The 22805-nt window shown below is 41.1% G+C and overlaps 3 protein-coding genes across 8 annotated transcripts in view; 1 reads left to right on the top strand and 2 right to left on the bottom strand.

Annotated features, from left to right (window-relative positions):
* The window catches only part of LOC145653064 (bcl-2-like protein 15), a 32389-nt gene extending 16815 nt beyond the window's left edge, over positions 1-15574 (bottom strand). The window contains exons 1-4 of one of the 2 annotated variants that reach the window (XR_014119372.1): positions 15229-15574; positions 14723-14835; positions 14290-14508; positions 1907-2012 (exon numbers count right to left, since the gene is read on the bottom strand). Coding sequence is in view for 1 of the 2 variants with exons in the window: in XM_081705385.1 (XP_081561511.1) it covers positions 12691-12711; positions 14290-14508; positions 14723-14835; positions 15229-15340 (465 nt within the window). In the remaining variant the exon portion in view is untranslated. Of the gene's footprint in view, positions 1-1906; positions 2013-11391; positions 12712-14289; positions 14509-14722; positions 14836-15228 lie in introns of those variants that run through there. The other variant, XM_081705385.1, reaches the window with a different exon arrangement.
* Positions 3845-9620, top strand: LOC113585538 (adenosine receptor A1-like). The gene is made up of 2 exons (XM_027023072.3): positions 3845-4987; positions 7930-9620. Exons 1-2 carry the CDS (start codon positions 4656-4658, stop codon positions 8576-8578), a joined length of 981 nt encoding a protein of 326 aa, XP_026878873.2. The 5' UTR covers positions 3845-4655; the 3' UTR covers positions 8579-9620.
* Positions 15575-18153: 2579 nt separating the features above from the next.
* The window catches only part of cpne5b (copine Vb), a 73749-nt gene continuing 69097 nt past the window's right edge, over positions 18154-22805 (bottom strand). For 4 of the 5 annotated variants that reach the window (XM_027023090.3, XM_081705396.1, XM_081705397.1 and 1 more), the window contains 2 exons: positions 21858-21931; positions 18154-21285 (listed from right to left, as the gene is read on the bottom strand). In XM_027023090.3, the coding sequence (XP_026878891.2) occupies positions 21097-21285; positions 21858-21931 (263 nt within the window). In that variant the 3' untranslated portion in view covers positions 18154-21096. The remainder of the gene's footprint in view (positions 21286-21857; positions 21932-22805) is intronic. The other variant, XR_014119374.1, reaches the window with a different exon arrangement.

Genomic DNA, 22805 nt, shown 5'->3' with positions numbered 1-22805 from the left:
AGCCCTTTCAGATTGCAGATGGTGAAATACAGGTGTGCAGGGGTGGGGGGTTGGGGGGTTACACATGAACCCATCTCCCCCTTTTTCCACAGATCAAGATGTAACACATGTTGTGTCCTGAGACAGTACCTGACTGCACTGGGAGCTCAGACAGTCATCCCGTCTGCCCACAGCAGAATTATTACTTCATTTTCACCCTCCTTCCCTTTACACATGACCAAGCCATTTGCAGGCTCACAGAAGGCCTAGGACCGAACTACACTATCAGCAGGGATTCTCTACTGTGAAAATAATTCTCTTTAATGTAAACTTAATCTGTGTCTGGAAAATTGGCACAAGCGTTAGATCATCTGGGGAATGAAATTAGGAATGAATGATTCTGATAAAGCCGGCAGCTGGTAGTGTTTTGCATTTTTATATACTGTTTGCCATCCACTTCTCCCTTGTGAAACTGGGCTTGCTGTTTGAGTCGGCTGCGTTGAAAACGGATTCCCTGTTTGAGAAAAACCATAAAAAAGCATTGCCCTATTTATTCCACTACACTCCTATTCCATTAATCCAGTTATAGTGATAAACAGCTTAGATAAAAGGACTGGTGAATTATTAAGGAGGAATGAATCGGAAAACGACTGAAGCTGCGCAAGACCGAGGGAGTCAGTACACATACTTTAGTGAATCAAGAGTTGCCATGCAAAAACCGCTCTGGTATGAGCCAGTACAACCCCGAAGCAAAGAGTGCGTGTATTCATTATTCAGATATCAGGACATGGAGTCAGAGCACTGTTTATAACCGCAAAACCCCAATAAGGTTTTAGTGATAAGCAGCCTTGGACACAGAGAAAAAGATGACTGTATCTGAATCAGAGAAAGCATTTAAGTGTAAGAAAAACATGTAAGACTTATTAGTATTCCACTGACCACTAATAAAACTGAGACTTTCCTGACGCAGAATGCTGAATGCAAAATTACACATTGCAATTTCCATTACCACAGTCGCTGAGGCTACATAAATGGATGATGTTGCCTGCACATTATCTTCTCACGAAATCTACATGAGAGGCTACGTGAAAAATCTAAGGATACGTTGAAAAAACAACTAAAGTACTTTTGTAAGTCAGTCTGGATACAAGCGTCTGCTAAATGCCATAAGAGTAATTTTAAATATAACACAGTAGAAACCAAACACCTTTTTATGATAAGAAAGTACAGCTGATAACATGAATAGGTTCAACTGAATGACTGGGCATTTCCAATATTGCTCGATCTTGGGCTTTGGACATCAAACAGGACAAAGATTAAAAGATAAAAATAAAGTGAGGACGTACACCCACTGTGTCTGTATCCTGATCATCGTATTGGGGTTCCCATTCACACCGCTACGTCTCTGTAGCCTTTCGACAGCCAGTCTGAGTGTGCAGCAGGGCAGCTGGCTCTGAGTGGTCCATTTTTACTCACCCACAATGGTAAATGTGACACGCGCCAGGTTGCCCATCTGTGACTCAGTGTTTGAAAACAGGGTGGCATAATGATGAAGAACCATGATAGGACCCAAATACTTCAGGGAAAACAAATAGCAAGGTGACAACAGATTCAGTTCAGTCTATCTGGTTGCTAGCAGTGTACAGCTATAACGGAGGATGTTTGATGGTCTTTTTTTCTTATCCAATTTGGTGGAACTACTGAAAGCAAAAGAGAGAAGTGTCTCCGAGAGAAATGTGAGAAATGAGAGAGAAATTACTGGCATTTTCATGTCCTTTCCCCAGCACACATTTACACCAGGTGGAAGACCAAGTCCAGGGATTTGCTGAAAGATTTTGCCGCCATTATGTCTCATCCCAGCTCATCCACTTTGTGTTTTCCTTCCACCTGGAGAATAGACCCGCTATTTCCTTCCCAAATGAGTTACCTGTCTGATGGATACTTGTCTGATGACATTTCGGTTCTTGTCAGTGGAATACTTCATTTGTCTGGACTGAGTCTTGACCTTCTGTCTTCATGGCGGACGCAGGTTCCTGTAAATGAGTACGAAGTGTCATTGTGAAAACACTCTACCCATAGTTACCGAGTATGACAATATGAATTACAATTATGATTGATATTAATCCTAGAAAGTGTCAACATTCTTACAAATTACTATAGGCCCAGGCCAATACCTTCAGACCACACCTCCCAGTAATAGTACTTGACTTGTAATCGGAAGGTTGCTGGTTCAAGCCTCACTGTTGGGCCCCTTAGCAAGGCCCTTAATCCTCAATTGCTCATGGTGTAATCAATCATAATTGTAAGCTGCTTTAGAGAAAAGCATCAGCTAAATGCTGTAAATATAAACTTATATGATACATTGGGGGAACAGAGAAATGTACATGTATTCCTCTCAAAGCCGGTAATAAATGAGGGGTGTAAATAGACACACGTTCCAAGAGCTTTGCTTAAGAGCGCTCATCCCATGTGGTGTGTGCTTTAGGACATGACACTGCTAATGCAATGTAAATGAGCAGATGACACACAATGGATTTCACAAGTTTTAAAAGCAGGTTTCCCATAAAATAAGTGCCTTCTCTGACAAGAAACCGCCTTGCCTTGCCTTGCAGTTTGACGAGAAATACATTCAAATGTCATTTCCCTGGAAATTATATAACACTATGGCAATGAAATGATGGCAGAAAAGTGGTTTATATACAATCTGCCAGGTCAAATACAAAAGTGACACACTATTCTATGAGACAATCATGATATATAATTGGTTTCCAAATTCATGTGTATAGTTATATCTCCAAACAGCCTCATCTAATGGAAGCATAACAGTAATGGTTCAGTAAGAAGTGTCTCATCAATGAACCTGTTTTTTTTCCTATAAATCTATAAGCCAAAGGTCTTTTTTCCCCTGGTGCTTTGTGTCAAATAACAAGGACACAGTTAAACCCTCAGTATCTGTCTGACATTCAAATGGAAACTACTGTGCTCTCAATATGAAACTGAAACGTTTTCAATTTCTAATTGAGTTTTAGTAGGTGGGCTTGTGTATTTTCAGCTGGATATGCCCAGAGTTGTTAGTGTCATATGACAGAAATAAGAAAATTCTAAAACTGCATCAAAACAGCACTGTTTCTTCTATACTGTAGTAGTTAGTGAGCTTGTGTGGGAACCGAAAGTCACGCTGTTGCAGTTTCTCACAGCTGGGGTATTATTTGTTGCTACGATGCCAAGTTTCTTTTGAATGATGGTGGACCAAAGCCCAAGTTCTTTGGTAACCTCCTACACACTCTCTAGGTCTCACGATGGTGTTTTATCATAGGGCTGTAGAAATGGCCTCTCTAACTATATTTTAAAATGTTAAAATGACCAGAAAAAAAAAAAAGTTATATTTAAGAGCATTGTGGTAATACTTTGAAACTGTTCTGAGGGGACTAGTGTGACTGGGATGTCACACACTCTCTTCTGAGGGCCTAATAAAAAATAGTGAGCTGTTCAATACTTTCTTCATTTACTTTCATTTACATCTGATGTTACATGAAGCAGGAGGGCCAGTCACGGGAATGTTTTTCAGTTACCTAATGTGGTTGAAGTTGCTCATTTTGTAGGTGAAAGCCTGAACTTCCTCTTCCAATGAAAGCAGGAAGGGAGTGGCATGGCTAAAAAACAACAACAGCAGCAACACCACCAGCAACAACAACAACAGGAAAATTGAATTTTCTAGTTCGGATTTATGCTGTTCTTCTCAGGTGCCAGCATGTTCTCAGCAGTCTGCTCCGTACTCCACCTGTACACTTAAGTATTGTCTCAAAGCAAGGTTTTCTTGCCAAAAAAACCCAACAACAAAAAAAACTTTATTTCAGACAGTATGACTAAAAATGTCCAAAACTTCCATTTTACCCAAACAAGCATGAAATTTTCTCTTTAGTGTAGACCTTTAAGTGGTGCCGCATTTGAACAAATTAATAAAATCCCAAGGACTCTCTGAAGGGATAATGCAATTTGGCTATATGAAGATTATTTGATGTCTATGCACACAGACAAAGGTTCTGACCTAACAGAAATAATACATGACAAGTCGAATATTTAATATAATCATATTGTAAAGCAATTTCTAGGTTTGGCTACAAAGAGATACTAGTTTGATTTAAGTCATCTGTGACAGCATATGCATACGGGGAACGTTCGGCAAATGCAGATACATGGGCTACAATTTTCCGTGGAAAAGAGACTCTCCCTCGTGTTTAACGTTTCGGTTGCTGTGCATCAGGAAACGACTGGATAAGCAACGCGAGGGAAAGGCGAGCCACACCACGAACTGCGCCCGGGCAGTTTGCTTTCCATTACAGACTCCTGTCAATTTCGATTACGGTTTGCTTGCAGTTGTTCTTAAGTGCGGCTCGTTCCCTGCCGTTAGTCACCGGTGGGACATGACTGCTGTTTCTGACATGTCAACGCAGACGCGTTTTGGAGCACAGTAGGACGCAGCATGCTTTCCAAGTCTACGCGCGCGACGCGGAGTGCGGGTCCTCTCGCTTTCCTTCATCCCGCCATGAAGAAGTACGTTCGTCTCATGGTGGTGGGACGTAAACGAATATGTTGTGACAACGTTTTTTTTTTGTTTTTTTTAAGTGAAGAAATCTAAAGGATATTCCACCGTTGCCTTCGTCGACTTCGCCAGGATGACTAATGATCCACCTGCTCTTTATTTGGGAATGGAAGCGCTCATTGCCCTCTCTTCTGTCATTGGTAATGTTATGGTGGTCTGGGCAGTAAGGATGAATCGTTCGTTACAGGACACGACCTTTTATTTCATCGTCAGCTTGGCCTCTGCTGACATCGCGGTTGGAGCTCTCGTTATCCCTTTAGCTATAACCATCAGCATCGGACTGAAGACTTATTTTTACAGCTGTTTACTGGTGGCGTGCACCGTGCTGGTGCTGACGCAAAGTTCCATCCTCGCTCTCCTTGCTATTGCAATTGACCGCTATCTGAGGGTCAAGATACCTTTAAGGTAATGCAACGTAGCCATCATGTGTCTAGGTGTGCAACAGATCCTTGTCTATATCGTATTGGTCGTCTTATATTTCAACTCTAGGTCATTCTGATGTTATGTTCTTTACTGGGGAATGATAGCAATACGCCTGTCCTCACTTGCCCGTATAACATTTAGATTTATTTGCTTCCAGCGCATATTTGGTAAGGGAACGGTTACAAAAATGAACTGTGTTCATAGGGACATACTATCAAAGGCCCACGAATAAATGAGGTTTTCCAGTGGGAACACTCAGTTTGGCAGTATGATTACATCAAAGACTATATCTAATTTTTGTCTAGGAAAGCATGTCTTCTGGCAGTAGATGGCTGGCTTTCTCATACTGAAAATGGAGCCACAATAATAGTCAGATTTGATTACATCTAAAGAAGTGAAAATTCTGGATTGCAGAAATAATCCCCAGTGATTATTCAGCATGGAGTTCATTTACTTTACGAGATCTATCATTCAAGATCATAAATAATGTAACATTAACTTTTACATTTTCCGTTATTTATTTAATTTTCTGTATTTATTCATTTGTATTTATTAATTTGCTCATTTTTCCGGTAGTTGTCTTTGACCCAGCAGACTTTAAATGTAAGCATTTGAGAGAGTTAGTCCTCTGCCTGGATTGTAATGATGGCTGCTATTCTCTGTACTATTTCTGGAGCAAATGAAGGACGGGATTCTCAATCTCCATCTTTCCCATCCATCAGACTGTCACGGGGCCAGTCAAACTTTGCAAAGTATTCTTGTGTAACCCACAGGGCTTCAGAGGTTTTGTTTATTTCCCTAGCGACGGTGTGTGATACAGCACCTTGGCTACCAGTTATCAGTCCCTGCCCCAAACAGACCGGCGAGGACGACTGATTCCTGTAAGATTACCGTAGCCTGTCACGGCTGTAGAATTCAACGCAGTGTGTTAGTGATCAATCGAACTCCCTGCACATTACCCGGGACAGCCATACGAGTCATTTTCACATTTGAAGGTAACAGAAACCAGGAAGAGTCTAAATTTAGACTGTTTACATGGAAAAGCTAGCAGACAAATAGTGATGACATCAGAGTGTGTAAATATTGCAGGTGACGAGGGGCTTGAGGTATAGTAATGGAATCAAAATGTAACTCTGGTACACAGATTGGTTCAAGTCATGAGTGAATAAATCACATATTTTCTTGGTTATTTCCTGTTATGATTCAATTATTGGTAACTTGAGTCAATATGTCAACACATTGTTTAGTGGCAGATATTAACACGCATGCCTGTGAATCCATTATATTGACAAGTTCTGTAGAAAATGAAATTAACTCCAATTATCGATTATTACAGTGGTTCTCATAAACTGTGGATTTTCTCAGCAGTTACTTGTCTCCCTGTGCAATTTGACACGGCACCGTGAACAGGGAAGCTCATTTAACATGTTCAGCAGAAACAGAACATGTTAAATGGCTGCGATTAATGAGAACGTAGAACAAAAACCTTAACCCATCATTCAACCATGTGGTAGGCTGATCCTGATTGACAAGGAATGAGGGGAAGTTGTGACACGGTAGCAGTATGAGTTTGTTCGCTTATCCGCATGTTATATATATGCGTTTAGGGCTTTGGGCAGTCGCCGCGACACTTCAGCCGTTACAGTGGAAGGGAAAATACTTTAAAACCGTGAGTTTAAAGAGGCTGTTTGGATGGTTAAATGTGGAAACCTTCACATATGTTTCAAAGCCTTCACGTATGTGTACTGAGTTTTATTTATGTGCACATTGCACATACAGACAAGTTCCACTAATGAAATGAGGTATGGTTAAACACACTACTTATATTATGTATATTAGGGCAGTGTCATTAATTAAGATATCAGGCTCTGATGTTAACTATGCCAAGTAGTGAGTTTGTAATTCATAATCTGGAAGATTCTGGCTCTACATTTAGGATGCACTGGACTTTGGTGCGTCTGAAATACACTTGTTTGTCAAGTTAAAAACAATAAACAAAACATTCTTGAGGAAGGTTTTACTCAAATTCATTGTAGACAGTGTATCAAAACCCTGTTTTTAATACAGAAATGACATCACTTATTCAATATATGTGTGTGTGTGTGTGTGTGTGTGTGTGTGTGTGTGTGTGTGTGTGTGTGTGTGTGTGTATGTGTGCAAGACTAGAATTTAGGGTCTGGTATGTCGGTTATGAGTATAAACTGATTTTACACTAGATAGATTCACTTGAGATTACAAAGCTCATATTTCATGCTAAATAATTGACAGTGCAAACTATTCACGAAGTACAATTATTATAAACAGGCAACATTATATTGCAGTACTGTACTTACAGTACTGTACAGTTAAATGATTGGCAGAATTTGGTTGAATGATTATTTATTTGATCCATTGATCTGTCTAAAAATAAAGACAAAGATGTACACTCCACATTAGTTGCTCCTGCTGAAGCATGTTTAACCAGCAGCAATTTAATGGCTGAGTGAGTGGTACGCACCTGTGTTCATAATTGTTTTGTCTGAAAATGACAGGAAAAGTGTATACGGAGGTGTACTAAAATTACTGAAATTGAATCACATATAGAACACATATAGCAGAACACTCTCCTGGAGGAAAAACTGTTTATGAACTGCCAACTGGAATAAATTTATTACACTCTAGATGGGAGTTTTGACCTAGTTTCTGGTCTCGACTTATGCCAGTTACGACACTTCCTTCTAGAAGTCATTTAACTATAAGTGCAGTATTCTGTGAAAAAAAACTTAAATGCTATTTTTGAATTTGCTTTTACAGTAACTTAGGAATTGATCAAATTGCCACGACATGCGGCATATACGCTGTTTCTGCAAGGCTCACGGAAACAATGCATCTTATGGCTTGTTTTTGTTTTCTTCCTTCTGCGTCTTCTTGGCTTACCTGTACAGCTACAAGCGATTGGTGACACCAAAGCGAGCTGGGACCGCAGTGGTCATCTGCTGGACCGTGGCCTTTGTCGTGGGCCTGACTCCCATGTTGGGCTGGAACAACCTCGACAAGCTAAAGGGAGCAAACAGGAGCAGCCTCATCACGTGCGAGTTCGAGACTGTCATCAGCATGGAGTACATGGTCTACTTCAACTTCTTCGGCTGGGTGCTTCCTCCGCTCGTCTTCATGCTGCTTATATACGCCGAGATTTTCTACATGATCCACAAGCAGCTGAACCGCAAAGTGACGACCAGCCAGGCCGATCCCCGGCGTTACTATGGCAAAGAGCTGAAACTGGCCAAATCTCTTGCTCTTGTGCTCTTTTTGTTTGCTGTCAGCTGGCTGCCCCTGCACGTCCTCAACTGCATCACCCTCTTCTGCCCCGAGGCCGAGAAGATGAACCTCATCTACGTCGCCATCCTGCTCAGCCACGGCAACTCAGCCGTCAACCCTGTCGTGTACGCCTTCCGCATTAAGAAGTTCCGCAGTGCCTTCCTCAAGATCTGGGAGCAGTATGTGTGCTGCCGGGGAGGCTGGCGACAGGCTGACCGAGACGCCCAGCGCAGAGATTGCAAGGAGAGGAGGCTGAGGCACAACTTTGACCTCTGACACCAATGCTACGTACTAGAGCTGTCAGGGCTGCTGTTTTGAATGGTTAGGCTGTCTGTGCGTGGGAATGAGGTGCGCGTGAGCTGCTGTCTGTTTCTTCAGCATCCGGGCCTGCGATCCTGTGATACCTTCTGACCCTACTGCATCTTTAAGAGGATGTTATGACCAAACATCAGTCAAAAAATATTCATGTACACAGACATTAGTAGGAAGAATGCAGTGCACAATCTTTGAGAGCCTATTAAATATATAAAAACTACCTGTTATAGGGGAATATGGGTCAAGTGTCACTTGCGTGTGTGCAAACTGATTGTCTGGGATCTTCTTGAGACAGCCTTACTGTGAAGACCTTAATGCAATGTCAAGGCATTGGAGCTGATTTGGGGGGTTATCTTGACAAGCCACTGGCCCTATATGTAATAATAATAATAATTCTTCTCGGCCAATACCACTGCAGGAATACGAGGCATGGGGAAACATGAACTAGATCGCCTTGACAAAGGACAGAGAAAAATTGGATGTGAACTGATGAAAGGTCATTTTCAGTTGACACGTTCATCTGTTTTGATGGGCAATACACTATAGTGGCCAACTGCCATTAACTCTTCTCCAAGTGTTGATTATTTTAAACTGGTTTCTTTGCCTTAAACAATACTTTGATCTGTTTCTCTATTCTTTTGCTAATAAGACTAAAATAACATGTTTTGTAAGTGTTCTGTATTTTATTTTTTCTTTCAGAGATTAACTCATCTCATTTGTGTGACGGTAATGACTGACTGATTTGTATAACTTAACGAGTATGATGTTTTCATATGTGTTTGTCTGGAGGAGTTAATTTATGTCAATCTTCCTTTTGTGAGCCATCAGAAACACAAAAGGTAATAATGACTTGAACTACTTTGTCTCCAGGGCACTGTTGGATTCACACTGTGCTAAACAATGTGCCACCCTGTGAGCTTTTGATACCAGTGTGTGAAGCAGGTACCAAAATAAGTGTGGCACAGTGGACAGTACTGAACCATAAATAAATCTACTCTGAACATTGCCAACAAATCCCTGATGTTTCCCTGCTCTAGACAGAACGAAGTTTGCCCAAATCTTCCGTGATGCTTCGTTTGCAAGAAGCAATTTCTGTGTTTCTTAGCATTCATTATCAAAGAAGATTAGAAAATATTTTAGAAAAATATTCAGTAATATATATAAGTAACATCTAACAGGTGATGAGAACTGCGAAAGGAGCTGAGATCAAAAGTTGCTTTGTCAAAACACAAACATTTTTGTAAACACCTAGCAGAAGTAATGGTACTCCCTTTGTTTTCTCATGTATGTTGTTCAAAGGGAGAGGATGCTTTTCGTTCGCTTGCCAATGTGACCCCCCCGTGTGACCAAAATGGCATCCTCTGATATATCTGCAAGTGTCAGCATCATTCAGAACACAACAGCTTTTTAAAAGCTAGCTGGAAAGATCAAGGGCTAACATTACACTGATGATGTGCTCCAGAGTAAACTACTCATTACAAGTAAGCCCACCAAAATCCCTCAACGTAAATGTTCTATAACTACGAAAAAAGGTTGGCGACAACCTCGCCTCTCTGTTTTTGGTGTACTGGGAACACAGTTAGGGTGCATGACCCCCAAGGGCTGCATGCTGGTCAGGATTTTCCACACAATTCAAGGCTATGATACAGAAAAGCAGTCCAGAGGACGCAGGTCTCATGATTTCAACGAAAGCGTTCCCTGCGTGTCAAGACAACCACAGCATCTCACTTCATCCTGCAATGCTCTATGTGACAGTGCAGCTCCATATTTTAGACTTCCAAGGTTTAAAGCGACACACCGCCAAAAAAATGCTAAAGTAAGGAATGAGCGCAGCTTTTGCTTAACTCATGCTAGTACCGATTCCCCTTTGTTAACAGTGGAAACCATAATAGTGTTTTTGATCAGACATTTAAAGAATCTACTGACACTCTGATTCAACTGGAATTTAGTGTAGAACACGGAAACATTTTTTGTCTTTGCACAACTACCACCAAGTCAGATTTCTCCGCTAAGTTCACTTTTAAATTCAGCTGTATTTGTTGAGATTTTTTTCATGCAGGCAGTACAGTCTGTGCGAGTGTCCACTGCAGTGTGACTGTGTTTGCACAAACAAAATGTCAGATTCTGTCAAATTTGTCCTGTCTTTTAACCTGGACTATAAACCACATGGCAATACTAAATAGCCTTTCATGTTTTCTGCATAACCGGCCACTATGATCTATTATTATTCAGATAAATTACATCACACGTTTTCTAAGTAAATTGTTAGTATCATCAGTACTGAAGTCACTGTACATTTAAAATTTGCCATCTGGTGCATTGTGCATGTACCAACTATTTAGCAAACCTCAGAAAACAAAATGTAACATGAAAAAATTAAATACTGTACCATGATGTACAAAGATCACTTACAAGACTACCTACTTATATTCTAAATATGACAACTATTCTTACTAGAATTCTTAAATAATAATAATAATAATAATGGTAGCCCATTAACTGTGTCTAGCGTCAGGTAGTTTATTTGGACTGAGATACAGTTATAGATTTGGAATAACCTATTCAGTATGATGCTGCCCTCTTCTGGTGACAGAAGGTAACAATTCGTGAGCCTACCAAAAGCTTGTTTTGATGTCCTGGAAAGAATATGACACATTTACTTGATTTAATACATTATATGGAAGGGACACCCTTACCATCCATTAACTTAGGTCCTTGCTATTCATCTGCACAAAAGGTAACATGAAAATAACATGCACGCACACAGACACACATGCTAATGTAAATACATGTTTATTTGGAAGGTGGCATTTTGAAAACATCTTTAGTCTAGTGTATAATGGATTGCCATAAATGGTCTACATCAACAGTGACAATGACATGGATTCTTAAGCACCTCTAAACTGAAACTCTCAAAGTGGAGTTACTACAAACACACACTTCCTCACTACTGCAGTGATCTGTATAGCCAGCCCTGATGAATGGTAACTAAAACTAAGAGAATAAAACCAGAGTTCCAGACACAAGGGACTGAACAGTTCAAGTGTAAATCACGAGCAATGTCACAGTTCTGGAAGTAAGAGAGCAAAAGTCCAGCACGTTGTTCCTCCACCCACGGGCCGTAAAACCACCACCTACCACTCCAGCACACCATCAATGACAAAGATATTACGCAACTCACCCGTGTTGCCACAGACGCTCTCTTAGCCTAGTTTGTGTATTGTAATTAACAGAATATTCTAGAGTTAAACCTTCACAAACAGTTTTTCAGCACTCAGGTTCATTTTAAATAGTTTTACAGGATATATCGTTCGAACGTTTGGCTTTAGTTATACGTGAGTGCAAAATAACGCCCCACCCGACCTGTAGAGCTCAGTGGGGCATCATTTCAAGATCAATAAATGCTTTACACTAACAGCTATTAAGTTCATTCCATGGTGAGACCTCACAAGTAGAAAGTTCCTATTCTCTGATATATACAAATACAGATTCATAAGGAAGCTTTATCCAATTGTCAACACATGTTTTACATAAAGAAAATATGTCTCACGAGTGGATCCTGTAACTAAGAGAAAACATTCTGTAACTAAGGGGTGGAACAACTCTGTTACAAGATCAGGGTTTAGGCAGAGTCAGCGTTTAAATACAGTAACCTGAGCTACTACGTTACTAGCGGTCAAGTATATATGTAAATAATTATTTAGTTTTGGGGGGTGCGGTGCACATTACAATACTTACTAATAATTCAGAAAACAACAAAGGGAAGTGAATTTGATAAAGTGTTTTTATGCTCCCACTTGCAAATGTTTTTGGTCCTGAACTGAAAATTCTGCTTTGTGAAAATCGGAGTTTCTAATTCTGATATCGGCAAATCTAAAACAAAAACTGTAAAACAATTTTTAAATGATCCTGAATGCTGAAAAATACATTTTTCACTGGAACATGCCCTTAAATAAAACCTACTGGAAAACACAGGCTTGTTACATTGCCTTTGACTGCATAGGTGAGATTCCTGATAAAGGAGTGGCTCTTCAAGTTCATCAGTTATGAAAATCGTCTTGATTCTGTGGAACTCAAGAGCAAGAAGCTTGTTCCTGAAAAATGAAACAAGCCAAAAAAAAAAAAAAGCCACACATTATTTATAGTAAAACTCCTCCATGTTTACTAAGGACAATAGAGACAAAGTCACCGAACAACAAATCAGTAAAAAAAATCATGTTTTCAAATGTTCTCATCTTATCTTTAATAAAGGATAAAGCACACGTCCAGGATATCGCAAGATAAAGTGTAAACATACAGTGCTGCAGTGCTTTTACAATAACAAGGTCACCAATGAAACACGTCAGAGGGAAAGTCGCACGCACAGACTGCAGGGTAGGGTTTGTGGGAAGTCCTATCCGGAAGAGTTTCAAATTGCTACATGCCTTCATAGCATCAGCGCAATCGACACTCGTCTCTTTCAGTTTCCATTTCCTCAAAGTCATACTCATACATGGACCAGCATATCTAAGACAACACATGGTATGAACAAAGCTATCTGGACACCCCTCGTTAACGACTGGGTTCACGACGTTAAGCCACACTCACTGTTAGCACGTGTAAGACCAAGAATATTGTCAGGCAATCTTCATAGACAGAGACTGGCAGTACAACGGGCCATACTGAAGAGATCTGCGACTTTCATACGCGGCACTGTCATAAGATGACACCTTTGCTGCAAGTTGGCTCGTGAAATTTCTGCCCTGCTGCTGCCATGTCCCGGTCAACTCTAAGTGCTGTTAATGTGAGGTTAAAGCATCTACATGCAAGAACAGCACAGCCGTGATGTGGTACACCACACAAACTCACAGGGCTGGGCCACAGAGCACAACACTCATCATAGAGTTTCACACAGGCTTCTGGAAACTACATCTGCAATGAGCGCAAGAAGTGTGCATATGCAAAAAGCAGCAGAAACATGTCTTCTGGTCTGGCGAGTCACATTTCACTACTTATCTGATGGATGAATCTGGATTTGGCAGATGACAGAAGAACATGTGAATGCAACAGGGTCAGCGGGGCAGATTTGTCGTTTGGGGCTGTTATTCAGGTTTTGGTTATAGAGAAGGGTAAGGTTAACATAACATAATACCAAGTTAACATAATACCATGTTTCCAACTTGGTGGCAAAGGTTCTGTAAAAACTTTTTCCTGCTCTAGCATGACTGTGCCCCCATCCACAAGGTCAATAAAGACCTTTGACAAATTTGGTGCGGAGGAACTGCAGTAGCCTGCACAGAGCCCTGACCTCAAGCCCACTGAACACCTTCGGGATGAAATGGAACACTGATTATGAGCCAGGCCTTCTCACTGAACAGCCGAGCCTGACTACACCAATGCTTTTAACTGGTACAAATTCCAACAGACACACCTCAAAACACAAATATACACTTGTGGGATAAAGCAGGGGCCAGAACCATATCAGTGCTTATGGTTTTGGACTGGGATGCCCCACTAGCTCATAGGTGTGATGGCCTCATGTCCACATAGTCATAACGAACCGTCATGACAACAATCATCTTGACAACAACTGTGGTGTCATGTTCCTTCAACACACTAAGAGGGCTTTGATAATGATGCTGCAGCTAGTTGAAGAACTGTCAACCAATCACAGTACTCCAAACAGAACTTACCCAGCCTCCTTGCTGCGTGATCCAGCTGCCTAGCTGGTTGTTGAAGATGCTAAACATGGCATCCCGTACGGCTCTGCTCATGTCCGGGCAATTGTTCTTCATGTAAAGAGCCAGTGCGACTGTTGCTTTCAGAATTTCCTTCTCAGGGACAACCTCGGGTCTCTCCACCGCCCACATCTTGCACAAGCTGTTGACACTGTTACTAAAAGCACCGAGCACCTGAAAGGATGTTGAATAAGTGTCAGTGTCAAAAAGTGATTTTGCTTAATGTGGTCTACAAGATGCAGGGGGGTCTGAAAGCAACGCCGCATGCAAGATGTCCCACGACACATTAGCGTCAACCCAACACACAGTAAATTCAGTATGCTGAAACCCAACATATATTCATGCACTCAAATGAAGCTGACCCACGGGAGAAGCGGTCGGGGGCTACCTGGTCAGCAGCGGCGTCCTGGACGTTTTTAACCAGCGGCTTAATTACGGTCTCGTCATAGTGATCTCCAAGCTCTCGGAGTTTAGCAGCTATCTTGGCTGGATTAAATTCGTCTGGGAGGAATAGATCAAAAGTGAAAGAAGCATAAGCACCTCAACCGTCTTCAACCGCATTTGACACGAATTTGGTTACATTACAGTACGTGAAAGTAAATAAATACAAGAGTAGCCTAGACAAAGGTGCTCTTTCCCCAATTCATGCTAGCTGCCTACTTGTATCGAGAAAATGTTTTCAAAAAGTGATAGCTAAGCCTAGAGATTAAGACTACACTAGCTCTGTTAGTTGTGTTAAAGCGCAAAATGTTTTCAAAAAGTGATAGCTAAGCCTAGAGATTAAGACTACACTAGCTGTTAGTTGTGTTAAAGCGCTAAGATGACTAGCTGGCTATAGCATAATTTCTAGTCACATTCTGATCGCCGGACACAAAGCCAGATCTGGACTCTCACCGTTTTCCGAGTCCTCCACGCCGTCACATTCAATCATGTCAGGCTCGTTCAGAAAGAAGCAGTCTATAATGGCAAATGTCTGCTGTCTAAAGTCATCGCACGGAAAGGCCATAGCTGAATCACGGTATGTAAACCGAGAGACGGGCCTGAAAACCACCTGTGCTCCTTCGACGGGAATGTTGGGGAGCTGCTTCAAACAGCCCTCCTTTCACGATCGTGGTTTTGTTTTTGCTCTAAATTTCTGACGTCTACGCGTTAGACTCCGACCGAGTCTTCCAGAGCACTGTGACTCAAGCGTGGTGTGATCCTGGCTGCTTTCTCAGCATTAGATTAGCATTAGATCCCTCCCTCACTACGATCTCCAGCCAGTACGGCCACGCTTTGTTTCCAGCAGAGAGCGCTGTTGCAGCAGGAAAGCGCCGTCTTGCGCGTCCTGGAGGGGACGACACACCCTTTGGAGGTTACTGCATGGAAGTCAAGCAGTCCTGAGAGCTTTTTGGTGACCTTGGAGATGCGTTTGATTTCATGAGCTGTGCTCGATTTGATATTGAACAAAGAAAACGCGTGTGATGCATGTTCAAATGACAGCCTTCTCATCCCTGTAGGAGCCTGTGGTAGTTTTATTTCACTTGAACTGACCCAATTTACAGAGAACGGTACACATCTCTGATTTATACACAAGGGTACATGCGTACAAAATCCATGAAGAGGAGTTAGTCACCACTGTGCTACTAACATTTTCCCCTCCCAGAAGTCTTCCAGATACAGTGAGATGTGTAGAACATTCTGCACCCTCAAACAACTAGGCAGTATAAATACCACAGTGTATAATGTGGAGCAAAGGAATTCAAATGGAACATATGTTTGCCAGTACTGCATAATATTTACATTTTAATCTATTTATTTGTCACAGAGAATAAATCTTGGATATACACATTTGTTATAGCTCCAGCGTTCTCATTTAGAAAGTGTAATGTGAATCATAACAAAATTTCCATTAAATAACAACTTAAAAACAAGCACTTGGTTGTAGGACTCAGGTTGAGATTTGGTATTTCAAACCTTCTCCCTTCTTACTATTGCAAATTAGGTCACAGACATAAACCAACATGCTTTGATCATCACTGCCATAACCTGTCCAAGGTCCAAATATACAACTCTAAACAAGCCCATGAATTAGTTTACATTTACATTTATGGCATTATGGCATTTAGCTGACTGATAAACAGAATCATTGTCCAGTGGCCTTGTGCTATTTGTCTAGTATGGCACAGGAGTTGAGCAAGACTTGAGCAAGACTGGGCAATTCCTACCCAGTGTCCTTAAGAAAGTTGGGGTTTCTAATTGTGCTGCAGCTGAGGCCATCACACAGCTGATCCCAGATCAGATTTGAGCCCGTGACAGCTGCTCAAGTCTCCCAGGTGGCCCATCCACTCGGCAGCAGAGCCTTTCATTAAAAATGCGTGGAAGAGACAAAGGAACAAAGACCCCCCACAAAAAAGGCACATACAGAGAGATGTGAGGAGGCAAGGGCTCTTTTGTGAACTAGCGTTTCCCAGGTGTTGACCATAAATAACACATGGAATTCATGTCGGAATTTAGCACCTTGCATTTGTCAGCTGTCCGCATTCAAATGATTGTTCCGATGTAATGACAACCACAAACAATGCATCTGTCTCTCTAACTGTCCACCCAACAGTTTTCCAAGTATCATCCACTAGAGAATATGTGATTAATCCACACTCTCACACACACACACACACACACACACACACACACACACACAGAGAGAGAGAGAGAGAGAGTGAGTGAGAGAGTGAGAGAGTCAAAGCTTAATTTAACTTTCCCAAATTTAGTTCTATGCTCTGAATTTTTTTTTGACATCTATTCCATTGAGAAACATGTACCTTCTGCACCTGATAAACAATGTAAATGACATATTGCTGTGTGCTGGATAATGTAACTCTAGGTGGATGCTGGATGTGAATACACCTTGGTTCAACATACTTTGAACGGGATATGGAATAGGAGTCTCAGAGGCCCTGATTACTTATGCATGCTGAGAATGTACACTGTGCATATAACCTGGTTCGAAGCATTACTGCTGAGTTTTGGTGACTGCGAAGTTCAGGGTCTATTTACTGGGTGCTGATCTCAGTCCAACTTTGGCATTTCCTTTGCAGTAGTAGAATATGCAACCATGTGCCTTGAGATCAGCCTCCGTGCTAGCAAGGTTAACATACTTTTAGTGTCTTAAGGTCAAGATAGTCAAAAGAATCTAAACTTGAGATTCAGGTTTACACTCTACAGGGCAGTAGCTCGCCACACACAAGGTTGGAACCTTGTTGCCTATAGGGTGACAAAGCACCTCTTTTGTTTATTGGTCAATTTGTTTAATCTATTTTTTGAGCATTTCAAAATCATTGTTGCACATTAAAAAGTTTGGACGTGGGCATTTGGAAACCCGATTCTAAATACATAAAGTGGAACTTTTTTTAAACCACAAACACTGGCAACAGTGTTCTGGTGAAATAAACATCTCTCAGATTTCGCCGTACATTTCCATTACATCACTCGTTCCAACTGAAGTCTCACTCTGTGTAATTTGACAGTAACGTATGCTTTATTGTTTGCAGTTATGATGAGTCAACACTGCGTATGTGTGTTTGTGTCTTAGGGTTATGGGGATTTTAATCTGAGGGGGGTTAAAATATACCGTACTGTGATTCTAGACTGGTGTTAGACTTTGTTCCTCAAACAGGAGGATTAGGTCAGTTTTATAGCACTAAGGAGTCTGCATTTGAGCATTTATGATAAAGAGGCTGATGTAGAAAGTAAAAAAAAAAGGAAATATGTTTCCCAGGGAAACATACGAATCACTACGAATCACCCAAAAATCACCCAAAGAATGAACATTTGTCGAAGAAAAAATAAAAGAATTTGTCATCTTTATTAATTTTCGGTTAAGGCAATCTGATACAAAGCATTTCACAATTCACCGTTATGACAACAATCATGTACAATATAGTTCATTTGGAGAGAAAAAAAAAACATATCAGTGAAAATAATTATTAAAATAAAAGATAGTAAAAAAAAACCAAAACAACAAATGATTTCAGAACAAAACCATATAGGCATTTAAAAAAAATATCAAAGCATAAAAACAAACAATATCTGTGAGATGCTGTGAGACTGCCAGTTCCCAAACCTTAACAAATCACGACATCTCAGCTTAGGTACAGGAACAGCAAGATAAGAAAACGGAGCAGTTCACTAAAGCTGTTGCTATAGTTACATGCACAATTAATGGCTGAAACTGATTCTACCATATGTTACAGATGTTGTCACTGAATGTTCAGTGTGTATCTACATCCTGTCTGAGAGTCAATCAGGTGTGGTTAAGAGTGAATGGATACTGGCAACATTGTCTGGATGTAAGAATGCAATCAACGTTTCATCATACATTTCAGGCAAATAAATAAATAAATAAAAGGTGATATGAGAATATAATCATCGCCAAAAAGGGATAATGTACAGATGAAATGTAGTTAAGATTCCAAGTGAAGATTGTGGGTCCATACTGCCCAGCCCCTCCATGTATGCATGCACACACACACAGAAAAAAAAGTGAATCACCTAATTGATTGCAACACCTGCCAATATGCCCTTCACAAATGACTGTAAGCAAGGCTCCACTCAGTCTTCGTCTCTTTGAAGAGTTTGGCATGGAATTAACTAAAACACGTGAGCATGCAGCCTTGATCATGTTCTTTCAGAAGCGCACATCACGCTTAGGATGCATGTACTATGTGTTCATATACACACGCATGCCATGCAGTATTGTAAAGCCTTGACAAGGCTGGGGGCGAAACATCATTAGAGTCTCCATCTCATCTCCATCGCGAGTTACTTTACACATTGCACACGTAGTGCTGCACTTGAGTGCTGTGGTTGTCCGACCTAATGCACCACGCACAGTGGGTTCCTCCAGGAATATAAAAGGGAAGTGATGTCATGGACTGGGTAAATTACAAAGAACCGATGAACAGATGAACAGTTTGAGTGAATGTGGCAACAGGATAAATGAGGTGTTTTAAAAGGCATTGCTGCGCACTTCTGCCTGAGCCAGAAACCTCGATCAGGACATGAGCCCACATCTTCTACATGGACTGGATTGCCGCCCAAGGTGGCCTTTGAGTCTTTTTTGCAGGAGTTCATCTGGGCAAATACTGGGAAAAACAGGCTTTTAATAAGGATCTAAGAACATTTGCTCAGAATATTAGCCATCTCCTGGTTGTAATTTGTCATGGATAGCTCAACTGATATTTATATTTTTATAACAAAGTTTCCAGAAATGTTGCATTTTAATTTAAATGTAGAAAACATCGATAGGCTAAATGCCTGTTTCAGTTGAAGGCCTAATAAACTTGAAATGTCCTGTTCACCCTTGAACAGTTGTGGTGAAATTGATATGCATAGTTAAGTTCATCTGACATCACTCATGCATTCAAAGACAGCTAATCATGGGATATTGTTGGTTTCCCAAAAAGGGGATCCAAACAGTTTGTCCCATGTCAGAAACAGATCTGTAAAAATGACGCGAGACCACGCTCTGCCTCTACCTTATGTTCAGCACCGATGACTCAGTGCTGTAGCTTTATCTTGAGGGCCCTGTCGTGCACTGCCATATGAACATCACCCATGACTCACCAAATCTGCAGAGAACCACGTGCTATCCTGCAAACAGAGCTGTGACAGACCGTTCTAATGAGCCAAGGCTTCCATTCAGCCCATCGTGCCCGTCGGACACCGGTAGCACGGGTCAGCAGAATGGTCTCGGCCTTGTTTGATTAAAAGCCTCTTGGCAGGATGGAATTGTTGCCCCGTGGATCACCACCACTCAGAGCGCCACTCGTCTGTTGTCATTCTTGTAGGAGAGAAAGAGGAGGAGGGAGTCAGAAGAAAAGCAGGGCACTGGCCGAACTGCGATTAGTCCAGGCTCGTGCCATGGTGCAGACGTGACTGCTCATCTTAGTGCGGGTGACATCGGTGGCCAGGGCAAACAGAATACAATTCCAGAATATCTGTTTTGTAAACATTGCAAAATGCAATAAGCTTATAGAAAATATTCTGCAATGGTTTGGACAACGCCTAGTGTCTTTAAAAGTTTAATAGTCACTAAATCTTGATTCAGCATATTTTGTAGACTTTCAGTTTGATTTTTGCATACCAATCTTGTTTTTTCTTTTTGCCTAGAAAGTATCTATATAGAGAAAGGCTAAATTATCTATCTTGACTCGTTCCCACATGCTTTCAGAATGTATTTATGGTTTCAAACAACATTTAACCCAAGTGGTGTGCTAAAGTGGCCAATCAAATGTATACAAACAAATCTCAATCTAAAATAAATACCACTGAGCTAGGTATCTAAAAACGTCACCTGAATGCACATACATTCTAAAACACCAATGTGGAGAAAGGTCCAAGTTTAGAGCAGAGTACACTCATCCTGGTACACTGAGAAGACCACTTACAGGCACAAGCTGAAATCACAAACATAATCTTCCTCCTACTCTTCATCGCACCTCCAAAATATAAACAGTCACAGGCCAGGGTTTTTTTTTTTTTCATTCTCTTTTGACAGAAAAAACTTGAGTCTTATCCTTGGATCATGCTGTCCTCCCAGAAAAAAAAAAACAGGGCACAAAACGTAAAAACAAACAGAAATTCATCAGCACCTCTGAGTGTTCCGGGGTGTCCGAACATACAGCAACGCAGGAGGCCAAAGCCCGGCTATACCATCACGCCTCTCCTGTCATTCCAGAGAGGCTGATGTCATCTCCAGCAAGTCCTCAGAGGAGGACGGCCTCAGATCTGAGTGTGCTGCGTGTGTCCTGGGGGTGTGTAGGGAGGGGGTGATGGGTTGGGTTTAATGCCCCGGCTCTTCATATAGGAGATGAACTGGTCAGGAATTTCGGCCAGGACGTCCTTGGCCAGTCGTGCCATACTCAGCACGTGGTTCCCCGTCCGGTCCATATAGTCGCGAAATGGCACAAACTAAAAAGATCAAGAGGTTTTGGCTGATTGGTGGCTATGTCTTGACTTTATTTATTCATAAACGCATCTGTTGATTTGTTAAGAGAATCAATTGCATCAAATTTCCATTAGAGACAGAGCCAACGACTGATTCAAATAAGGCTAATGAAATTAATTATGCAAACAAAAATTGCATAAGATTCTGTTAAGGGTAGGGCATTAGCTGTTACCAGGCATTATCACTGGACACAGGCGGAAAACATTTGAAGCACCACCAGAAACATCTTGGAGCATTTCAGAAATTTTTAGGGATCTACATTTTTAATTGTTTTATTATAAAATGTATTTTGTTTTAGCAGCTGCCTAAAACTCATCTAAAAATAAATAACAACACAAATAAGGTAATAAAAAACACAAATTAGGCAAGTCTTACTCGCTCTAAATGTGCATAAGAGAGTATCACAACAGTTGGAAATGTTAAAAAGTTACAAAAAGCAATTAGGCAATTATTTCAGAGAATTTTCCTTATTTGAGTGTAACAAATGGTAAAGAGAGACTTTCAGAGCTTGTTGCTGTCGCAGTGTTCATGTCACCTGGACAATATCCCGTTCTGCTAGTTTCCCTCGTGAAGAAATCCTTATGTCATCACCGTCCAGCTCCACCATGGCTGAAAAAAAGAACGAACTATTAACAGTTAACACCAGTCCTATTTTCATGAGCGCAGGAGAGGCTGCCACTACATCTATGTGGTGATGCTATGGTGACATCATATTGGCATTTTGGTGATGTCATGCCTTATGCATGAACTAGAGGCTTATAATGAGTCTTAACTAGCTCCTCCATTACTTGATCTATATAAGGTGGGCATAAACATCACTGACATCATTCATGAAGATGTGCGATTTCTGGCACCATTCGTGAAGATGTGCGATTTCTGACATGATTCATAGCATTGTGCACAGGTAATGTTTTTCTACCAATTTCTGGTGAACAAACTGTTTCCACCTAGAATGATTGAGTTTAACAGGACGATGGGGTCCAAATTTGCACATCTGCACCCTCACATACAAGCACTTCCATCTCCTCTTTAGTGAATCATTTTAATCACTGCCCTGCCTGCTCCATTCTTGTTGGGGTTTGCACCCCCTTTGAGGGTATGACACACCTAATGCGTTTGGAAATTAACAACATATTAATCATTACACCCGCTAATATTATCTCACCTTGCCCATCTTTTTTGCACAAGGCACTTATGGTGGCTCCTGCTTGTCATCGGGCATGTTCCCACGGCTTATGACTTATGGCCATGTAGCTTCACCACCAAGCAGGACGCTGCACTAACAAGACCTGCTTGCATTAACACAAACTACTAAACCCTGAATTGGCATTTGACTGCAGAGCTAATGGAAAATCAGAATTTCAACTAGCACAAGCTATTATTTTCTACTTTCACAGTACTAAGTACTAAAAGTTTGCTCCCTTCCCTGACCAAAACATCTACATAATACATTTTCTAATATTGTAATAAATAAAAAAAACCC

Source organism: Electrophorus electricus, chromosome 22 (genome assembly GCF_041902795.1).
Source record: "Electrophorus electricus isolate QZ-2024a chromosome 22, ASM4190279v1, whole genome shotgun sequence".
Lineage (NCBI taxonomy): Eukaryota > Metazoa > Chordata > Actinopteri > Gymnotiformes > Gymnotidae > Electrophorus > Electrophorus electricus.
Note: the sequence above shows the minus strand (reverse complement) of the source record. Positions and strands in the feature narration are given on the sequence as shown.

Coding starts and splice junctions, on each gene's coding strand:
- LOC113585538 (XM_027023072.3), top strand. CDS start 4,656: ATGACTAATGATCCACCTGCTCTTTATTTGGGAATGGAAGCGCTCATT. Junction 4,988..7,929: donor AGGGTCAAGATACCTTTAAG/GTAATGCAACGT, acceptor TTACCTGTACAG/CTACAAGCGATTGGTGACAC.